Below are 23849 nucleotides of genomic sequence, written 5' to 3'. Positions count from 1 at the left end.
TCAAGCAATGGTGTTTGATGTCCCTAGATTTTCTAGATAATTGAAACATATCTCTATTTTAATTTGTCTGGGTGGGGAGATATAGCCTCCATGTGAGGTCAATGGAATGACTTCCATAAAGCATTTCAAGCTATTGCATACTACGAATTGCCTTCCAATGAGAACATAATTTTAAAATACCCAGAGGGAAGCTTGAATAGTCAAGATCCTTGGGAACAGTGTTCATTGCCTGGATCTTATCTGATTCACATTTCCAAATAGCCTTCACAACAGCAATGACTAAGGATATTCTGGCTTTGGCTCAGGACTTGGCTCTTCCATTGGCTCTGTCTATACCTAGGACATGGATTCTGAAGAGTTATAGGTAGTTTGGACTATTTACATAGAACAGAACAAACCCAAGGGCTGTAGGTTTCTGGCTCATTAGTTAGAAAAGAAATAAGCTTTTTTTGTACTGCACCTCAGAAGGCAAATACTATATTCATTGATTCAATATGTGAGTGAATCATTGGTAGCTTCTCAGAATTTCATTCTAGTATTTACAGTTTATCTATTAAAAATTACAAGGAAACTTGCTTGCATGAAACCTTCCAGATAAACATGTACAAAGATATAAAAGAGAGGAAAAAGGGTTTTTAATTGAAATAATAACAATTTTTACTGAGAATATATATAGCATTTGACTCATGGGGTTGTTATAGGGGTGCAAATGAGATAATACACCTGAAGCACTTTGCAAACCTCAAAGCATTACATAAAAATCAGCTATTATTATTGTTATTACTACAACACGGTAATAATCCACTCTTGTTCAACTCAATTCAACATTTATTACCTACTCTGGGAAAGGCATACAAAAGTACTAAGGCATTCAAAAAGGTACAAAAATATACAATACATTTTTTTCTTGTGTGGGGCAATGAGGATTAGGTGACTTGCCCTGGGTCACACAGCTAATAAGTGTCAAGTGTCTGAAGCCAGATTTGAACTCAGGTTCTCCTGAATCCAGGGCTGGTGCTTTATCCACTGAGCCACCTACCTGCTCCCAATACATTCCTGCTCAAGGAAATCAAATATGTGCACAAATAGTTCTGATATGAAATTTAAAATTTTAGGTATAAATGCTTGGCCCAGCATAGTTTCTTTTAAGGGTCATAAAGTAATTTCAATTGCCTAGTGTTGTAGAGCGAAACTTTGCTCAGGAAATCAGGCCTTGGAAACAAGGAGGAGAACCTTAGTGGAATTAGAATTCATTAACCTGTGTGTAGGAGATTCATCAATAGCAGAGATGTGTGTGTGTGTTCAGGGGGATGGAACATAGTGAGATGAGCCAAGGAAATATCAACCAGTTAAATAAACATAAGAAATCAGTAGGATTTGTAGGTGTTCTGCAGAACTGGCCACTATAGTTAACAATTTAGACAATCATCTTGTGCTATGAGCAACCAGCTATTTCAGGTCTCTTCTACCTACCCAGCAGTGCTCTGACAAGAAGTCCTCACTGGTGTTGACAGTAAGTGATAAAATAAATTCAAAGTGCTAGTAGAGTTCTAAGGAAGAAATGGTCATTTCTCATAGAATCTTTCACCTAATATATCAGGTTAAGGAAATTAGAAAAAATATTGGTTAGAAAAGATGCCAACATAAATAGCTTCATAAGGATGATGAGCACTTTTAGAAGCTCAGTTTGATTATTTGGAGGTACTAGAAATGGTGAAACTGATCAATTATGATGGAAGTAATGGGTCAAAAAAATTACACTTCTACATATCACTGACGAATGTATAACTCAAGATTCTTCTTCCAGTAATAATGTTTTTTGGGGAAACAAGATAAAAAACCCCACAAAAACCTAATGTCAACTTTGTAATCCCTTGAGGAAATAAAATATAAATATCCAAGGCCAAAACTTTTGGGGAGGTGTGGGGGAAGGGCAATAAGGGTTAAGTGACTTGCCCAGGGTCACACAGCTAGTAAGTGTCAAGTGTCTGAGGCCACAATTGAACTCAGGTCCTCCTGAATCCAGGGCCATTACTTTATCCATTGTGCCATCTAGCTGTCCCCTAAGGCCCAAACTTTTAAAATGTGAACTCCCCATATCAATGTTTCATTTGTTTGCTATATATGCTATTACTATGAAAAACTCATGATTGTATCTAAATGTTTTCCTTTGTTCATGCTCTACATGTATCTATGCATATATGTGCAAATTCTAAAAGAAAATGACACTTCCACATAGCACTGAAGAATTCACAACTCCAGGTTCTGCCAATAATAAACTGATTTCTTTTGGAAAAAACAAGGAGGGAAAATTCCAAACTATGGTGTGCATCATGCTAAGTAAACTCATTCCCCTCCTTTGTTTTTAAAACCTGGTCACTTCTCATGTTGTGAGAAATATTTAAGCTTTTTGCTGTGGTAATGATAAAAGCATGATTATTTGATGAAAGGAGTAGAAAGGAATAAAGAGACCAAATGCAGAGATGATGGTACAGGAGAAGAAAGAAAAAATAAGATACTTAACATTTCCTAGGAGATGGGAAATTTTTGGAGATTTTAAATCTACATTTACTGCTATATACATTGGTTATAAATATATTCACTACACAAATTTTATTAAAAATCACTTACTTAGTCTCATAATAAGTATTTCAGGTTTCCATTTCTTCCCCTTAGACTCCAACATTTTTGAAGGATTTTTTTTTCTTGAACTCCTTCCTGGATGGCACTATATATTTCCAGCCAAGTCATTACATTTTCACCTTTCAGCATCTCCTGGCAATCTAATACACTGTTATGCACTCCATAAAGTCACAAGTCTCAGACTTTGAGGGTTTTCTTGCTTATTCTGTACTATTTTGTTTGGACTTCTTTACACTGCAAAAAACTAACATCTGTTTCAGGTACCCCAGAAGGCAAATTGCTGGGAATTCTATTTCCAGAATGTCTTTCTCAGGAAATACATATTCACTAACTGAAAAGAGAGACATTGAGGGCTTTTTGACCTTTTATACGGATGGTCAATGGGATGGGAAAGAAATGCTTACTATTAAAGAATACTTTTTGAATCAAGCACATCAGAAGAGACAACTGCTGAGCTGGCATGAGTCTTCTATTTGCCCAGAAAGTATAATGGATGACTTTCAACTCTTCTCAACCTAAAGTCAACTTGGTACCCTCTTGAGCAATGACAATATAAATGACCAAGAACCAAAGTGGTAAAATGTAAACTTCCCATCTCAAAGCTGTATGTGTTTGTCATGTATGATTTCTATGAAAAACTCATGAAAATCTGGATTATTGTTGTTCCTACTCTGTGGATGAGTGTGAAGTGTTGGCCATGTTCGTGAAACGTATTTGCATTTCTTCTCATTTCAGCATGTGGCAAGTTGATGAAAATCACAGGTCCTATCACAATCAAGACGTCTGGAACCCGATTTGGAGCTTGGATGACAGATCCTTTAGCATCAGAAAAAAATAACCGAGTATGTTGTTTCCCTAAATGCCTTGGCCTTTCTTCGAACATTTCTTTACACTTTAACTTTACAAGGATATAAACTTTCTCCTGGGGTATATAGTTCATCTTAGAAATATACGACTTCTTTTACATATTTTGCTTAATTCATGCTATTAGCCACTCCAACTGAGAATGTAAAAATCACTGAAGAACAGTATTCCTTCCTGGAAATATTCAATCTCATTGAATCTAATTTTAATTCATCTTTTTTTCATTAATAAGCCTGGAAAACAACTCATTAAAACTCTATAGATTTTTTATATTGCTATTGTAAAATGTAGTCCTTGAAGGAGAGATTACCTGATGCAGTAGAAAGTGAGATAGAGTCAGGATCTAGGTTCAAAACCTGACTCTGCATTTGCTTTGGGTGTGCCATTTGTCAGTTTTCCAATCTATAAAATAAGGGGGTTGGACTGCATGACCTCTAAGATCTCTGCCATTTCTACATCTCTTATAGAATTCTACAAGCTTCTATATGCTAATTCAGTAAAGAAATGACAGGCCAATAGAAGACAGGCAACTCAGCAGGGAGAAAAGGGGATATAGGGGAAAAAAGTGATAAATGTAGAATCAGAACTTCCGGGTATGAATACCAGCTCTGCCAATCACTATCTGAATGACCTTGACCAAATCATTTAAGATGAATAGACCTGTGTTTTCTCACCTTTAAAATGAGAGGGCTAGACTAGCTTACCTCTAAGGTGCCTCCCAGCTCTAAAGCTATGATAGGATCCCAGGTGAGATGTTCCATGGGAAGCCTTGAGTTAATAGTAACTTCAGTAGTATTGAAAATCTTGTTGTTCTTCCCACTGATATTTTCATGAACTCTGCATATTAAACCACTACTCTACAACTTTAGGGAAGTGCTATGTAGATTTTCAAATTCCGTATAATTTCATCTTTGGGGAAGCAATCTAAGGTGTTTTGGTTACTGAAGTAAAAGGAAAAAATAAATTTATTATGAGGCATTTTCTCATAAGAAACTTGTCCCATGAATCTTTGTTAGTGTTAGAGTTATGCTTCAGTGTATTCATAATCCACATTCAAACAGGATACTTGAAAAATGAGCCTTAGACCATGAAATCTTAGACCTTTCCATAAAATGTAGATTCTTGCTCCAGATGAGGAGATAGAGTAAATGTAAATCACTCAAGGTAATTTTTCCCCATAATTATCAGTGACTATTTCAACACATTTGAAATTCCCAAGTAGAAATGATTACCTCAGGTATTTTGGAGATAATTTTATATGAAAGGATATATCAAAGGACCTGGGTTCAAGTTACCTCTTTCATTTATTACCTGTGTGAATGTAGACAAAGACCTCCCATAAGTCATCTGGAAAAGGAAGAGGCTAGACTTTATGACCTCTGAGGTCTTTTCATCCTTAATGTAGTATCACAAGATTAGTACAATGAGGTATGTGAAGAATTCTTTTGTTTTTTGGTGGGCAATTGGGGTTAAGTGACTTGCCTGGGGTCACACAGCTAGTAAGTGTCAAGTGTCTAAGGCCACATTTGAACTCAGGTCCTGAATCCAGGGCTGGTGCTTTATCCACTGCACCACCTAGCTGCCCCGAAGAATTCTTTTAAATGGCAATAACAAAAGAGAGAAAAATTTACTATAAACCAATTATTTCAATTATTCATATCTATATCAAATGAGATCTTTGTAAAAAATATCAATTAGCACAGTAGCTGACACATGGTATATGCTTAATGCTTGTTCCCCTTCCCAACATTTGTCTCCCCTTCTGAATATAAGGATAGTTAAAATGTCTGTAAATTCTTTAGACCCTTCTTTTAATTTTATTTTTCAAAAGAGGGTCAAGATTTGTGATTTCATTATCATAGGAAAAACACAAAGAGAATTTTGATACCGGTGCAGATCATCAACTATTTCTCAGAGAACTGACAGATAGTAAAAGGTCATATGACTTACCCAGGGTCAGTTAAACATTATATGTCACAGGAAAAACCCGATATCCTGGTTCTTCTTGACTTCCACTGCTATCTACTGAGGCACAATATCTCTCATATCCCTTCCGTAGAACATACTTAATTCAATTGAACGAGTTCAACAAACTGTATTAAGTATCTACTGTCTTACCATACCAAAGCTAGATACTGATACACTAAATCAAGCTACTTCCTGCTCTTGAGAAGCACATATTCCACTGGAGGAAGATAATATATCAGACCAAAGCAGGAAAATAATTTGGTTTTCAAAATCTTCAGGTATATACATATTAATTTGTATTATCTGTATTCATAGTTGCTGATTTTACATATTTCTAGATTTTTTTTATGAGTATACAAAGACATTGAGTTGATCTTTCTTTTTTTTTTTTTAAACTCTTTCCAGGTCTGGTACATGGATAGTTACACTAACACATAAGATTGTCCGTGAATATAAATCAATTGCCAGACTTTGTCAGTGGAGCTGAATCAAGGAATATAACCTTCCTTTCACCATGGGCAGGGACTAACCATGTGGTCTACAATGGCTCCCTCTATTTTAACAAGTATCAGAGTAATATCATCATCAAGTACAGCTTTGACACAGGGAGAGTACTGGCCCAGAGGAGCCTGGAATATGCTGGCTTTCATAATGTCTACCCTTACACATGGGGTGGCTTCTCTGACATCGATCTTATGGCTGATGAGATTGGACTGTGGGCAGTATATGCAACCAACCAGAATGCAGGCAACATTGTCATCAGCCAGCTTAACCAAGATACCTTGGAGGTGGTGAAGAGCTGGAGTACTGGCTATCCCAAGAGGAGTGCTGGGGAATCCTTCATGATCTGTGGGACCTTATATGTCACCAACTCCCATTTAACTGGAGCAAAGGTTTATTACTCTTATTCCACCAAAACCTCCACATATGAGTACACAGACATCCCCTTCCATAATCAATACTTTCACATATCCATGCTTGACTACAATGCAAGAGATAGAGCTCTATATGCCTGGAACAATGGGCATCAGGTCCTGTTCAATGTCACCCTTTTCCACATCATTAAGACTGAGGATGACACATAAGTGTTGCTTTATTATTTTTTTATTTTTCCAATTATCTTAGTGTCATTTGTGATAAACTCTAAAGCATCTCACGTTGTTTTTTTTTTTTCTGTAGTGTGTGTTTTTTCAATCATTTGCCAAAAAGCATTTTATACTATAGAGTGTGTCACAGAAACACCCAAGATTGTCCTAAAATGACCCGTTGGAAATGCATCTTAATTATCGAATCAGCAAGGCCCATCAAGACCTTGTGTGAAAAGCACTAAAGAGAGTTCAAGTGACTAAAGTCATAGTTTTCAAAAGATTAATGATCTGCCTTATATTTGAGTCAAAGACTAATGGTGGCTTAAATGCATGAATGTCTTTTTTTACTTCTGTCCTTTTTTTAATCTGTCTATTTGTTGCTCCACATCAGGAAATATTTGGGTAGTAATTGGAAGCGAAAAGAGTACTTTCCCCCCATTTATTTCTTAAAAGACAAAAAAATAATATTGAAGGATCTGGTTTACTTGGAAAAATTAATGTCCATCATTTTGCTATTACCTAATTCTCTGATGCGGTGCTGTAAAGTACATTTTTAAACCTCTTGCTAACATTTTACTGGCAATATGTATTTCTACCATTGTAACCACCATTGTGCAATTGTATCTCTTCACTTCTGTGAAAGTAAACTAAGTACTATTTTTTATAAAATACATTGAAGTTGAATCTTAGTGATGACTATAGATGGGTTTGGAAATACAATCAAAAGGGATTATGTTCTCAGATTGGTCCCTTTCAGTAAGTATTGTAAACATCAAAAACATAATCAGAAAAAAGCCCTCTGTCCATTAATTCAATTCAATTCAAATGGATTTAAGAAGTATAATCTCAAAGTAGTAATTGTATACTCCCAGTGTATAATGAATCATTGACAACTAAGGATGACAAAAGTAGCCCAATATAGCGGGTTTGATGCAACATTTATTTGTCTACTATTCATTATAGTTTTCTGCAGAATCCCCAAGTCATATATTGGAAATAATATTTCCATATTTCAGGCCAACAGCAAAGTTCACATTTTATGATCAAATATTTTACACCTTATTTGACTATGAACAAATCAGGAGCAAGAGAATAATTCCACATACCTGGATTCTCATGCTACAGGAAGGACATAACAACATTGTTATTATAGATTTCTCAAAATATTCTCCAAAACCATAATATGAGCATTGTGAAGTTATGTAGTAGGTCTATACAAGAAAATAAAAATTGAAGTCATGCTTATTTTCAGGGCTTTCACTTGTAAAAGTATCCAATAGAGAGGCTAAGTGGGGGACTACCACATCATCTGCTTATCTTACATAACTCATTATTTTTGCTAAGTGACTTTACCACTCTCAAGAGAAAAAAAAAACTTCAGTGTTATTTTCTTATGCTAAAACTCAGAATGTGCACTTAATGTGAACAGAATAATTAAATGTTAACTATAATTCTACAAAGCTGAAGGTCATAGAATCAGAAATTGGAATTAAGAAGGAACTTTGGGTCCATTTTAATTAGTTCATATCTGAATAAGAATCTCTTCTACAACATATCTTTATAGGTGTTCATTTAACCTTTATTGGAATATCTACCTTTTGGGGGACACTGCTATTTTTTTTTTTTTGCAAAGCAATGAGGGTTAAGTGACTTGCCCAGGGTCACACAGCTAGTAAGTGTAAAGTATCTGAGGCCAGATTTGAAGTCAGGTTCTCTAAATCCAGGGCCAGTGCTCTATCTACTGAGTAACCTAGCTGCCCTTGATACTGCTACTTGTAAAAAGAGACCAATAATTGATTCTACTTTGTGATAGATTTAATTGTGAGGATCCTCTTTCAACTTCCACAAATCACTCTTAGTTCTGCCTTCCAGGATCAAGCCAAAAGAGTCTAATTTTCTTTCCAGGGGACAGTCCTACAGATACTTGAAGACAGCTATCATGCCTCCTTATAACCATTTTTTAAAATGCAGTTTTGGGAAACTGACATTTTTCCAATGAAAGATTTAGTTTGGTCTTTTGCTTTGCAATTTAGACACACTTATGTGTGTATGTATGTACATATATATATATATATATATATATATATATATATATATATATATATGTATATGTATATGTATATATACATACATACCATATACCCAATTCAACATAATGCCATATTTATACTAACAAATAGTGACCATCATGCAAAGTATTGAAAACATACATATTAATGTTGACAACGGATGTTGAAAATTGTAGGTATAAACCATTTATGTTTATATTCATCTGGTTTTTCATTCCTTAATGGAAATCATATCCATACTTACATGAGGGTAGCATAAATTTCAGTAAATGGTCTATAGTTTTCAACTTGGGAAAATTCTGATTACTTGTATTTGAAAACTCTTTTTCCTCTATATTAGAGAAGATCCGTGACTTCCCTTTCAAAAGATTTATCCTTAATAGTATCAATTATTCCCATGAAAAATCCCGGGAGATTCAAACAACCAAGGCATTTATACTTGGCCCAATAAAAACATTATCAGACGTTGATAACTTAGGAGAGCAAACTTTTGTATGAGGAAAAAAGAAAGCTGCATCAACTTCTGAAATAAAAGCTTTCTAAGTAGGTGGCTTCAATTGCAAATATGATGCTCCATTTCTTTTCCAGAATTACTAGCTTGAGGTACATTCAACCCTAAGGTGAATGCAGTTTATTTGCCAGGTGTACAGCTCTTAAAGCACTTTAGGATCTTGATGTAAGATTTCTTCATCGTTACACTGATTGAGGTTACCATGAGCTTTTGCGTGATTTGTATTAAATACAAATAGAAATGCAATTTTCCTTGGTGAACGATTATCATGTTAGTACCTGAGATCAAAAACAACTTTTTTTTTCAAAAACCTGGTAGTCTCGAACCTTCAACCAAAAGAATATACTTTATAGAAAATTCTTTGGCAATTCTGAAAGCTGAGCTGACGGAAATAGATATTTAACAATACCTAACATTTATAGGGCACTTTGAGGTTTGTAAAGCACATTACATATATGTTTAGATTGAAAGGTAGATTACTTCATTTGATCTTCACTGTAACTCTCTATATTATTATCACCATGTTATAGCTGAGAGAAATTATGTGACTTGCCTATAGCTACCAAGCCTTTATGTTGGGATTTGAGCATCAGCCTTCCTGACTCCAAGTTTAGGATTTGATCTACCCTGCCACACTAATCAGCGTGACAGCAAGACCAGCTAACTCAAAGACTAGAATGAATCCTTTAAAATCTCTGCTCATTGATCTCCCTGTTGATATAAATGAAATTAGCTGCATAATTGGCAAATACCTGTCATAATAAGTTGTATAGCCATAGCCTAGGAAACAATAACAGTCGCTATGTAATAAGTGATAATTGAAAATTTTTATTTATATCTCTATTATTGATTCGACCTATTACTTCATTAGTATAGAGCAGTGGTATCAACCTCAAATAGAAATGGGGGCTACTAAACCACATGAAAGAATGCCTGTGAAGCACATATTGATTTAAAATGCCACATATTAATATTATTTATGTCCTATTATATTTTTATTTAGTTTTGTTAATTATTTCCTAATTATATGTTTAACTCTCAAGAGTGTTGTGGACAATGCAGGTTTGCATGTTTGACATCTCTGCATATAGGACTCCTGGATGAGGGAACCTCTTCTAATTTAGGTTGATACCTTCTCAGCAATTTATCATCTTAGAAAATTACTGAGAGCACTGTAAGGCTAAATGACTTGCCTAGGGTTACATAGTCAATATCTGTCAGAAGCAGTAATTGAACTGACTTCACAAGGCTGGTTCCCTGGCTTATCTTGCCATTCATGTAGTACTTCAAAGTGTGTGAAACATTTTAAATATAGTATCTGTTTGGAGCTTCATAACAACCTTGTGAGATAGGCACCATGGTCTGTATTCCTATTTTCCAGTTAAGGAAACTGAGATTCACAAAGGTCATGTGTTTTTTTTTTCCCCAAGATTATATAATGATTAAAAGCAAATGGTAGGGAATAAAACCTATGTCTTCTTGCTACAAATTCTAACATTGCTTCCCAAGACATAACAGAACAATGATACTGATGATTATTTTGTGTTGGGTGGCTTATCAGTTCACACAAAAGATATCTGTGAAATAGGTTTTCATTTTACAATGTATTCAAAACCTGTAGACCAAAATGGAAACAAAGCAATTACTTAGAAGTAATATGAAAGGAAATAGACAAAAAAAATAAGATAACCCAAGACCTTTTATACCAAAGTTCATACTTATCCCTATAAGTCAATGTGTTCATTTAATCAGATGGCATCCAATTTCTTATCATTATAAGGTGACATTCTTGATAATGATTCCATATTTGTTTTCTTAGAAATAAGAGGGAAATAAGACAATGTCTTACTGCTTCCCTTTCCTAGATACAGAAATAGATATCTGCTCTGATAGCCAGAAATATCTACGTTTGAGGTCCTTATTTGGCAAATACTAGTTTTGTGATTTTGAGCAAGTTGAAACACATCTCAGTGCTATGGGCAACTCTCTGAGCCTGTGAGCTTCAGAGAAGATACCACACCGTATTAGTACAACATAGGGAATCATCTCCCCCAATGGTTTTCTGTATCAGTGAAATCAGAATTCCAAACTTTATTCTTTCTTTCCAATTAAGTAAGTAAAAACTCTACCATCCTGAAAGTCATAAGTAACCACCCAACTTAAAAATAAGTTTATTAAATAGAAATAGATATAACCAGAAGATTATTTTATAACTTAAAATGTTGGGCAGCTAGGTGGCACAGTAGATAAAGCACCAGCCCTGGATTCAGGAGGACCTGAGTTCAAATCTGGCCTCAGACACTTGACACTTACTAGCTGTGTGACCCTGGGCAAGTCACTTAACCCTTATTGCCCTAAAAAAAAAAAAAACTTAAAATGTTAGCTTGAAGCTTATTTTCCCTCCAAATAAATAGCATTTTGATATAGGTAAGTTTTATACTTACTATTAATAATGATAGCTAGTAATAAGTAATATTCATATATTGCTTTAAGCTTGCAAAGCACTTTATATATACTAACTCATTGAATGTTCACAAACATCTTGTGAGTTAGATGCTATTAGTATGCCCATTTTTCTAATAAAGAAACAATGAGGTTAAGTGGCTTGCTCGTGATCACATAGTTAGTAAATATATGAGGTCAGTATTTGAACTTGTTTTCTGATTCCAAGCCTTGCTTTGTATCCAATGCATTACCTACCCGCCTGCTGTTTTGTCCACTTTGAAAGACAGGTCTTAAAATAAAGTTTCCTTGGCCTCCTTGTCAAACAAAAATATCAAATTATCCTTGCAAGAACCTTAATGTGAATGTTAGGAGTGTAAAACTCAAAATCTGTCACCCAAGAGAGACCCACCATGGGAAAGAGAATTCCTACCCATTTGCTTGTGATCTGGATATTAGTGAAGTCAGCACATCTAAAGGTGGTATTCAGCTGACTTCTGTAGTTGTGTATGATTCATTCTCACAATTAACTGTATATCTAATATTGCTAATACATGTTTTAATAGCACTGTCATAGACTGAGTTCATTTCATCTTCTCCATCATAGCCAGTTAAGCATACCATGGGAAGAGCTACTGAGGGGAGTCTCCTGGAACTTTGCCTATTCTGAACTCTATATGATAATCAATTAAAAGTATGGTGAAACAGGATGATACAATGCCTTAATCATGAGCTCCTTGATTAGAAACTTTCAGGACATTCATATCCATAGAGACCTGGAAGCCCTAAATGTCATTTAGCTCAATAGGCTATATCCACTGTGAAGCCACGTTTATAGTATGAAAGGTTTTTCTAACATTTATCTACATCCAGCTTAAATCTAGGAGGTAATAATTCCTAATGGTCAATCACGATGCAAAATACGTTTGGGGTTTGACAAAATGAGGCATACTAGATTAATGTGTAATCTATAAGGTAAGTACAATATGATATAAAGTTAAGCATTGGGACAAATATTAACTTCTCTAGGGCTGAGGTGAGTGAAAGAAGAGGAATGATAGAGGATAACAAGGTTCAAACTTCTGAGCATTGATCAGTTTATCAAGCAGCGCATGGCATTTGCCTAAGAAATTGGACCAGGTCCCTCCTCAGCTTAAGACTGAAACCTGATACTTGCTGGGGAGAAAGACGTTTATACATTAAAGAACAATCAGATAAGGCCAATTAATTGAAAGGAAACAAACAAGATCCTGGACATCTGATTTCTAATTGCTTGAAAGATTAGTGCCTTTCCAAGTTGGGTAGGAGGGGGAGAGCAAACAGGCATAATTCCTTGCATTCAGAAAAGAGGTTGTCCAACTGCCACCCAAATGTATGTAAATAATCAAAGGAAACATGAAATAATAACTGACTTATGAGTATGGGCCAGTTTCACATAAGACATATGAAGGGCTTGAAATGTACAACTGTGACAAAACTACTTGCATCAATATTTGATTTTGACTAGGTTTCTGGTCAGCATACCCTAAGTCTTTGGTTTAAGGGTCTCTAAGCACCAGATAGAAGTGGTCCAGTTTTCTAGCTATATGCAGGGCTAGCTTTAAACAATGCAATAAGGTTTTCTCCTCATTCCCACAATTGAATAAATGTTCTCACAAGAAAGTTGAATGAGACCCATAATAGAATAGAAAGGGAAACTGAGATAGATGCAGAAATATAGTCCTAAGATGGAATCAGTGTGGTTCACTCAATTCCCACTGTTAAAAATTTGCTGTCTTAAGCCCCTCAATTCCCTTTATGCCCAGAGTTAGAAGCAGTAAGGAATGATGCCTATTTTGCTGGACTTGGAGTAAGAAGAGAGGGGTTCAATTCCCACCTCTTGACATTTACCTGAGGAAATCATTCAAATTCTCTTTACCTTAGACAACAATCTAAGTAAACATTCTTAACTTCAACCTGTGTGTGTGTGTGTGTGTGTGTGTGTGTGTGTATGTGTGTGTGTGCTGTGTGTGTGAGGAGAGAGAGAGAGAGAGAGAGAGGAGAGAGAGAGAGAGAGCGAGAGAGAGTGAGTGTAGTTATGGGACCCCTTTGGAACTCCTTCATAGAATAATGTTTTAAGCCCATAAAATACTAGAATTATCAGTAAAGCATTTATTGAAGTATAATAATAATTTAAAAACAAAAATAAGTTCACATACACTACCCCCAGCCTCCCACCTCAAGTTAAGAATTGCTGCCCTAGATCTGATTTACTAAATCATAGATGGGTTATGTTCTGCCTTGGTGGAGGGCATTAGTACAAGCGGAGTTCCCAAAGTTGCCCAAATTACACTGATCCTTTCTATAGTCATGCCTTGTTTTTTTGGTTTGTTTGTTTTGCAGGGCAAATGGGGGTTAAGTGACTAGCCCAGGGTCCACACAACTAGTAAGTCGTCAAGTGTCTGAGGCCGGCTTTGAACTCAGGTCCTCCTGAATCCAGGCCGGTGCTTTATCCACTGCGCCACCTAGCTGCCCCTATAGTCATGCCTTGTTAATAAGATCCATGACATTAAAATCCCTTGGATATTTTACAGGAAACTGTGTGTGCTATTTAAGAGTCTTTTTAGCTTATCACGAAACAAACATACATTTACCAAGTAAATTTGACTTGAAGTTTGGAATTAAGGGAAATATAACTATACACCCTACCCCCTTTATAGTTTCTCTAATATTTCCAAATGAATGAATTTTCTTTTTTTTTCTTTCCATTTTTTTGGGGGGTTTTTGGTTGGGCAATGAGGGTTAAGTGACTTGCCCAAGGTCACACAGCTAGTAAGTGTCAAGTGTCTGAGGCCAGATTTGAGCTCAGGTCTCCTGACTCCAGGGCTGGTGCTTTATCCACTGTGCAATTTAGCTGCCCCCTGAATGAATTTTTCATGTCCAGTGTTCCTCAAAATAATCTGTTTCATTCTTCCAAGATAAAACTAGTTAGCCAAAATCTCACATTCATTTAACTGTTTAACAGGTTTTGGGAAAAGAAGGTTATCAAGCTGATGTATAACATGATAAAATTTCCAAGCTTTTGCAATGTGTGTGTGTGTGCAGCAGTTGTGCAAAGAATGCGGGCCAGTGAGCAGTCAGTAAACCCTGGAGATTTCCCATTGGCCTTTTCAATGGGAATGCTTCTCAGGGTTTGTCAGCATATAAACCCCAAGTTTTATGCATGCCTACTCTTTTACCTTATAATCCATTTAGAACTCCAGGACTAATTACGGGATAGTCCAAATTAGCATTACAGAATTAGAGATTATCATAAGAGAATTCCTCAGAAAAAAAAAAAACGTAAGTGGCTAGGCAACCTGACCTTTGAATCAAAAAAGTACAAAGTACCTGGGTTCCAATCCTGCTGTTGATACATTACCCTGTGTGAACATGAGCAAATCACTTAACTTTGAAGTGCCCCCAGGCAACTATCTAAGACTATAAATTACACAGAGGAGTAAACAAATTGGGGACAGTGTAATGATGATGAAGATAATGATGATAATGAAGAAGAAATCATATGCTATATTCCTCTTCCTCAGACCATATATGTATATGCATTTACATAATAATGTATGTATACATATATACCTAGAAATCCAATGTGTACATGCATATGTATATATACACATATGTGTGTATGTGTGTCTGTATATATACATATCCTGGTAAATATGTAAAATCATCCAACTGGTACCTTCTGTGTTTTCCTGCTTGATACTAGAATATGGTCAGAGATATTCTTTGGCATTTTAAGGAGACAATAACCCAAATATTGTAAAAGAGTTTGTCAATACTTCCAAAATGGCAATGCTACCTTAATTTGTAGAAAATATTCAATGTATATTCAAAATATAACATGTTGCTGCACATTTCCTAGAAATAGAAATGTGATATATCATAGGTTTTACAATGTTATGATGAAAACGATTCCCCACACTTTCAAAGTTGGAGCTCTTAACCAACCTAGATAGTCTATTGTTGTCAAGTTATGAAGTAATCCCAAATTATTCATCACATGAAACATGTTGGCTTTTTTGCTTTAGGGACCATTTAAGCACTTTCAAATGAAATGTTAGCAAATGGGAAGGACATTCAAGGAATAACAATAATGACTCGCATTGATTGTCAAACTTTAAGGTCTATAAGATATTTTACAAATATAATACCATTTAAGGCTTACATCTATTCTGTAAGGTAGGGCACTACAACATATTATCCCTATTTTACAGATGAAAAAATTGAGAGAGTAAAATTAAGTGACTTTCTAGCAACAAACAACTAGTAAGCACTAGTATTATTTTTGGTTTTGGTTTTAGTTTTTTGTTTGTTTGGGGTTTTTTGCTGGGCAATGAGGGTTAAGTGACTTGCCCAGGGTCACACAGCTAGTAAGTGTCAAGTGTCTGAGGCCAGATTTGAACTCAGGTCCTCCTGAAACCGGGACTGGTGTTTTACCCACTGTGCCACCTAGCTGCCCCTAGTGTTGGGTTTTGAACCCAGATCTTCCTGAGTTACCAGATGAAACAATCCATCTCTATGCCATAGTCCTCAAATAGGTGACTATCTAATCTAATAGAAGTAGATTTATCTTTCCCTTTCTGTCGATAAATATCAGTGCACTGTAATATTGCCTTATTCCTCTCAGTAACACCCTTGTTTTCTCTCCCCTAATCTCTCCAGAATATCAGCTTGCTTTAATAGGGAAAAATAGAGACAGGTGTAATAGTTTGAGCTGCTGTTTCTATGATGTAACTTGTAAAATTAAGAGTTGTCTCCCCTTTAATAGCTCTCTGAAAAAGGGACATCTCCCCCCCTACAAAGGTTCTCAATATTTAGAAGAGAAACAGTTAAGATATTATAGAAGAGGGAAGCCGGGTTCTATTTTCTTTAGAGTTCAATGACCTAGACTTATCAGTATAGAGTCTAGCCTCCATTTTTTGCTGGGCTTCAGAAGTAGTCTTTTGAAATTCTGGGTCAGTCTTTTGGAAGCAGAATTTAGACACTGACCTGGTGCTGAGAAGATGAGACATGTCCATCAAATTTAACTCCAAATCTGAAGTTAACTGCTGTAGAAATCCATAAGCAACAAAGGTACCTAGAATGCTTCTTTATCTTTGAAATGATTGGCATTTGACATATGCAATCTCAGAAGAAGAAATTAAATAAAAGGTCCTTCTTTGGTTTTGGTTCTATTTTTAAAAAATCTTATAATCTACAGGAATCCTTACATGGTGGGCTACAATGGTTAGTATTAAATTGAAGCTGCTTCCAACATGGGATAGTAATTTGTATTTTTCTAAATCATAGATTGTTTAGACATATCTCCAGGTACCATTCCATTTTAAAACCCAAATGATGAACATAAATAAATATTTTCTTTCTCACAGAGGTCTTCATTAGCAATTGATCTTGACATATGTCATTTGTACTGAAAAGGGACAGCGTTGGTAGCCTTCAGTGGATAGAGCACTGGACCTGGAGTCAGGAAGACCTGAGTTCAAATGTGGCCTCAGGTATTTACTAGCTTGTAACCCTTGGGCAAGCTCATTTAACCTCTGTTTGCCTTTAACCTATTGGAGGAAGTAAATGTCAAACCTCTCCCATTATCTTGTCAAGAAAACCCCATAAACAGTATAGTGCACAGTCTCATGAAGAGTCAGGCATAACTGAACAACAACAGAAAATGGGAGCCAGATTTTCCTTTGCAAGGGGTACTTTCCTCCAATTGACATCCTGATGAGTATCTTTGATACTTATAGTAATCTATGACCTTATTTGTGAGTATTCCCTCCAATAATACAAATTAGAGCCCCTGCACCTCCTATGTGCAAATGTTTGTTTTTACCTTCAAGCCTCCGGAGAGGAATGGCTCAGAAAGCTAATGGGCTTTCTTGGCTCCTTTTTTTAAATCTCAAGCATACTGTGTATCACATAGCATTTTTTTTTTTTTTGGTATCATTCTCACAAAGTGACTCTCCATGTTTTTCATCTAAATATATCCTCTGTAGTGCCCTAACCTCATATAGCCCTCTATTTAGACACCTTACATTTTGATACTTCTTTGTGTTCTTCAAAGGAGCTTTCATGTCTATTTCTTTATTTAGCTTCCTACTTGGATGTCACATTCATGGGATAGAGGTGACCTTGGTTTCTCAAAGCTCATGCAAACAGAGATTAAGCTCCAAAAGGTTCTATTATGTTGGAAATGCTTCAGGCATGTCTTAACACCAGGCCTGAGTCTATATTCTGATAACTCAGTTGAGGAAGGGTTCATTACCAGCAAGCTGGCCACTTGAAGTTTTGAGATACATAGGCCAGGTGTTTTCAACCTCCATTTTTTCAAATAAGCAACTTGAGAGACAGAGCATTTCACTGGCTTACCCAAGGTCACCCAGATAGCACCAGAACTAGGATTGGAGTTCTCCAAAATGTTCAATGCTTTATAAACACTGCTACCTCAGAAAGAAATGATAAATTGGCACATTAACAGGTTAAAATCTGAGAACACAAGTACATTCCAACAACCTTATATATGAGCAGTGTATTCTGGAAACTTTCTATAGAATATCTTAACTTTTGGTCTCAAACGTTCCACTTTGAGAAAGAAATGTTTGTCTTTCATTATGGTAAAATTTCTGAAAAGCAAACTTTTAAGAAAGCAAAACTAAAAAAAATGTTAAAAATTTGTATTTTTTTTAATTTAAAAAAAAATTAAAAAGAAAACAAAACTACATTTAATTAACTCGAAAGAAGTGAGTGCATCTTTATGCTGTATTCCATCCCCTTCAGGAATGGGAAGAGTTACTTGTATGGCTTGTGAAGTGGATAGGACCCCAGAGCCTGGAGTCAGAAAGACCTGAGTTTGCATCTAGCCAGAGACACTTACTAGCTGTGTGACTCTGAACAAGTAACTTAATTCTGTCTGCCTCAGTTTCCTGATCTCTAAAATGAGCTGAGAAGGAAATGACAAAACCACTCACATTATATTCCATCAAGAAAACACCAAGGGGGTCATGAAGAGTCAGACAGGACTGAAATGTCTCAACAGCACAAGAAAAACATGCTTGGCTTTGTACAATCCCCTTCTTCCATATCCATTTTCTTCATAACCATTGTGTAAAAAAAAAAATAATAAAGGTAGAAGGCAGCTAGGTGGCACAATGGATACAGCACTGGCCTTGGATTCAGGAGGGACCTGAGTTCAAATCCTACCTCTGACATGACACTTCCTAGCTGTGTGACCCTGGGCAAGTCACTTAACCCTCATTGCCCCGCAAAAAAAAAAAAAACAAATAAGCAAATAAATAAATGAATGAATAAATAAATGGATGGATAAATAAATAAATGAGTGAGTGAATGAATGAATGAATAAATAAATAAAGCTAACTGTTTCTCCCACATAATTCTTTCCTTCACAATCCCTTTTCCCCTCTTGATTTAAAACAACATTCATGTTGTCTGAAAGAATTTCTATGAATCATAAATCTCAGGTTTAAAGGAAGAAAGTACCTTAGAGGCTACTGAATCCAAGCCCCTCATTTACAGAGGAGAGAACTGAAGAACAGAGAACTAGGGTTCACACATCTAGTAAATACCTGAGATGGGATTTTGAACACAACCTTTCCTGTGTCTAAGTCTATATATGTGATTTATGCATGTGATGGCTAGACAAGTCTGCCCTCAAGGAACTTACAAAGGCACCTAGATAGCACAGTGCTAGGTCTGGGGTCATGAAGATCTGAGTTCAAATGCGGACTCTAACAATTCAAGCTATGTGACCCTTGGTCAATTCCCTCAACTTCTGCCTGCCTCCATCTGTAAAATGTGGATAATTACAGCATTTACTTCACAAGGTTGTTGTAAGTATCAAATAACATAGTAATTATAAAGAGCTTAGCACAGTACCTGGTATGTAATCAGCACTTTATAAATGTTAGCTATTATTTTTATTAATTGAATTCAATAAACATTTGTCAGGTGCCTATTATGTGTCTGGCACTAAGCTAAATGCTGGGGATATAAAAAGAAGGAAAAGACAGGCCCTGCCCTCAAGAAGGTTACAATCTAATGGAGGACAGTGTGCAAACAAATATATATTAAGCATGCTATGTACAGGATAAATAGAAAATAATTAAAAGAGGGCTATTACTATTATTATTATTATTATTCAATATTGGTTTTAAAAGGCAGAAAAAGAGCATCTACTCCCTCTTCTCAGTGTCAAAGTCATCCTTTTTTTCAAAGAACCTGGTATTATTTAGTTCATAGAACCAAATGTTCCTTCGTCCTTTTTTCCTCTTGAACCATCTTCTCCCAACTTCCTGACATATCAGGCTTCTTCTTTAGCACCTCATGTCCTTGTTTTCCTGTTTTCACATTGAAAGTAGGTTGGTCTGGCTTTGTTTTGTTTTGTTTTGTCCTTCAAAGATGTTCTTCATTCTTACAGATAACCCAAGAAAAGGAGAATTCCTGAGAAATTCCTCAGGCCCCTTTTCGTATTCTTCTGGGAGAGAAAACAGCCTAAGATTTGAGCATTAATAGCTGTTCCTTGGCCGTGAAAGAAATACAGATGTTGTGTACTTCGGGACCATTGCTGTAAAATTCACCCTGCTATTCATGCTTAATGCAAATCAGATTCTGGATGCTTATCTTTTTTATTAGGAACTATCTTGGAGAACTGCAGTAGCAGACTGAATATAGAGGCAACTAAGTGTTGCAGTGGATAGAGTGCTGGGCCTGGAGTCAGGAACACTCAAAATCCAGCATCAAACTCTAACTATGTGACACTGGTCAAGTCATCTAACCTGTATTAGTTTCAGTATTCTCAAGTGCCAAAGGGGAATAATAATAGCACCTATCTTCCAGGAATGTTGTGAGGATCAAATAATATAATAATTGCATCATTCTAAGATGATAATGATGATGACGATGAAGACAAAAATATAATGTCATAGGCTCCTGCTTCTTCTTTGTACATTAGCACCTCATTAATTCCTTGAAAGCCACTCTCAACTTCATTCTCTCATTCACTAATCTCTCACAATGTTTTACCAACTACAGTCTCCTAACCCAAGGATTCTTGAACTTTTCCCCTGAGAAATGTTTATGTACTCCAGGCATAAAAGTATATAAAATAGGTATACATAACCTTTTACTGCTGTCAAATTTTTCTCTACCCCCAAATTCAGTCATACAACTCAATATGGGGTCACGACCCACAGTTTAAGCAGCTTTGTCCCAATACTTTACTCCTTCCTTCTGTCTACTATTCTTCCTCATCAAGTGCTCCTTCTTCATCTTTACCATTTTTTACTCCTTTTGCTTCTTCTCAGATCCTCTATATCAATCCCCTCTTTTCCTTCAATGGGAATTGTGTTTTTCAATTCCAACCTTCAACTTCTTTTATCCTCAACAAATGTCTCCTCCCCAAGATTCAATCCCTGCAACTCCTTCATAATGACAAAGCCTTCTCTCTCCCAGCACCATTCCACTTCCTTTTCCTTTCCCTCCTCTTCTGCTTCATCTCCCATAGAAGCTTTCAATCTCTCCTCACATGAGACAGGTTTGTTCACAATCTTTATGTAGGCTTCCTCCCCTTCTTAAATGTCCTTCTTAGTATGCCTTCTTGTTGGAATTTTATTAATCTTTTCTATCTCCTTAAAACAAACTTTTATTGAGAACCTATACTATAGATCACCTCATATATTCTCTTCTCTAGGGTTTTTGTTTGTTTTGTTTTGTTTTGGGGAGGTTTTTTGTGAGGCAATTGGGTTAAGTGACTTGCCCAGGGTCACACAGCCAGTATGTGTCAAGTGTCTGAGGCCAGATTTGAACTCAGGTCCTCCTGACTCCAGGGCCAGTGCTCTAGCCACTGCGCCATTTAGCTGCCCTGTTCTCTAGGTATTTATAACACTATCTCCTCCAACTAATCTTATCACTCTTTCTCATTCAGCTTTGCTGCGTCTTCCCCCAGATCATTCTCCCTAACCTTAGACATCTCCAGAGGTTCTTTCCTGGGCCTTCTTCTTTTCTTTTTTTGGTTTATTCCATTTCACTTAGTTATCAGTGCCCATGGATTTTCATCATCTATATACAGATGGTTCTCAGAGATCTATTTATACAGTCCCAAACACTCTGCTCAACTTCAGTCTCAGATCTCCAACAACCTCTTGGAAATCTAGAACTAAATATTCTATCTAATCTTAAATTTAACATACCCAAAACTTACTCACTTTTGTAAGGGCCTAAAATTCTCGCTGTGATGTCTAAAATGTAAGAGTGGTCACCTTAAATTAGAAAATGTATAGCATCAATCTTTGGGCATTAAATATTTATTAAAGTATATTAGGGGTTAGTAAAGATAAACACATGGATAAAATATCCCTATTTTGCCTGCCCCTGATGCCTCTGCAGCCAAGCCCAAGTCAAGAACCGTAAAAGCCTCGCTTCAGCAGCTTCTCCCAGAACCTCTTGTGAAACAGGAAACGGGGCCATCCACACATACACAGCTCCAAGCTAATTGGCTGGTATCTTTGATTGACACAACTAACAGGTGGTAACTTCTGGATGCTAAAGTCACATGGTTTCCAAGTCACATGCTTTCTCCTCATGGCGGAGCTTCCCTGCAATATCTTTCTCAACAGGTTGGAAGCGCTCTAAATCTCACACTATCTTTCTCTCCAAAAACCTCCCCTCTTCCTAACTCATCTCTCCACCACCTCCTCCATATATGATCTGTTGCAAAGGTATATCATTTCTTCCTTCATAATATCTTTAATATCTTCTTCTCCTATAAGACTGCCACCACTCTGGGACAGGCCCTAACTAATTCAGGACAGGACTATTGCAAGACTTCTAGTTGGTCTCCCTACCTCAAATCTCTCTTCACTCCAATCCATCTCCCACTCAAATACCAAAATGATTTTCTTCATTAACAGGTCTGATCATGCTATCCCTTCATTCAATAAAATTCAGTGGTTCCCTATCACTTCCAAGATCAAATATAAAATGCTCTGTATGGTGTTCTAAGTGCTCATAACCTGTCCCCATCTTACTTGTCCAATATTCTTATACTTTACTCATTCCAACATCCTCTACAGTTCAGTGATACTGACCTCCTTACTGTTCTTTGCTGGAAGTATTCCATTTCCTGACTGTATTTTCACTTTTGGTCCCACCTACCTGCAATTCTCTCCTTTCTTTTCTCTATCTCCTGGACTCTGTCAAGACCCACCTTAAATCTAGCCTTCTACAAGAAGTCATTCCTAGTTTCCCTTAATGTTAGTACCTTCCTTCTAAGATTGCCCCCAATTTAGACTATATTTATCTTGTCCATTTCATTTTTTTTCATGTTTTCTCCTCCATTAGACTATAGGCTCCTTGAGAACAGTAACATTTTTTTTACTTTCTTTGTATCCCCAATACATAACATAACCCCTGAAATATAGTAGGTTTTTAATAAATGCTTGGTGACTGACTACTCTGATCTATGAAAAGAATTAAAAGTAAAATACTGATGAAATTAGCATACTTGTTTTGTATTTATGTGTGGTAACTGAAAGGTTCTTGTTCACAAGTTTCAGTTTGAAAGCATACAATGATTCAAACCAAACATCTGGATTATATGTGTGGAAAGCAGACTTATTCCCCATTAAAGATGACAGGAGCAACAAAACACCATTGCCCTCACCTACATACATTGACTAATTACTTCCCAAAATGCTCCCTTGTCTTTATGTTACATCAACCTCTGTCAGGGACTGATTAATGATACCATAAAACCACCATAAAAGAAACTCCACGTTTGAACCATCATTTCAGTAGGCTCAACTCACATTGGTTATGTTACTCTGGAGGAATGATACAATTTCTAGCGTTTCTAAGAAATACAGTGAAGCTCTCCTCTAATGAATCCCCAAAGGGAAGAGGGATGTTTATTACAGTAAAAACAAGTTTGGGTTGCGTTGAAATTCTTCTTGGAGTTCATTCCCTCCCAGAGCTTCCCCTGGCTGATTTTGAAGTTCCTCCAGGCCAATGAAAGCTTTGTTGAACTCTGATGCTGTATTTTCATTCCCCTCATAGTCAGGAGGTTTAGTTTTGGATCAGATAGAGGTAAGGAAAGAAGGGGCAACCAAAAAGCTGTTTGATTATTGGATCATGTTTATGCTTTCTTCATCTATTCTATCTGTTTGAACCCAATAACGGGGATAAGTAGTTTGAATTGATGTTACTGTAAGTCCTTGT

At 36.3% G+C, this 23849-nt stretch overlaps 1 protein-coding gene across 1 annotated transcript in view; it reads left to right on the top strand.

Annotated features, from left to right (window-relative positions):
* Nucleotides 1-7946, top strand: part of OLFM3 (olfactomedin 3) — a 73270-nt gene extending 65324 nt beyond the window's left edge. Inside the window, 4 exon segments of the mRNA XM_043964695.1 lie at nucleotides 3379-3485; nucleotides 5881-5907; nucleotides 5909-5941; nucleotides 5943-7946. Of these exon segments, the coding sequence (XP_043820630.1) occupies nucleotides 3379-3485; nucleotides 5881-5907; nucleotides 5909-5941; nucleotides 5943-6560 (785 nt within the window). The 3' untranslated portion in view covers nucleotides 6561-7946.
* Nucleotides 7947-23849: the final 15903 nt, after the last annotated feature.

Source organism: Dromiciops gliroides, chromosome 4 (assembly GCF_019393635.1).
Source record: "Dromiciops gliroides isolate mDroGli1 chromosome 4, mDroGli1.pri, whole genome shotgun sequence".
NCBI classification, from domain to species: domain Eukaryota; kingdom Metazoa; phylum Chordata; class Mammalia; order Microbiotheria; family Microbiotheriidae; genus Dromiciops; species Dromiciops gliroides.
Note: the sequence above shows the minus strand (reverse complement) of the source record. Positions and strands in the feature narration are given on the sequence as shown.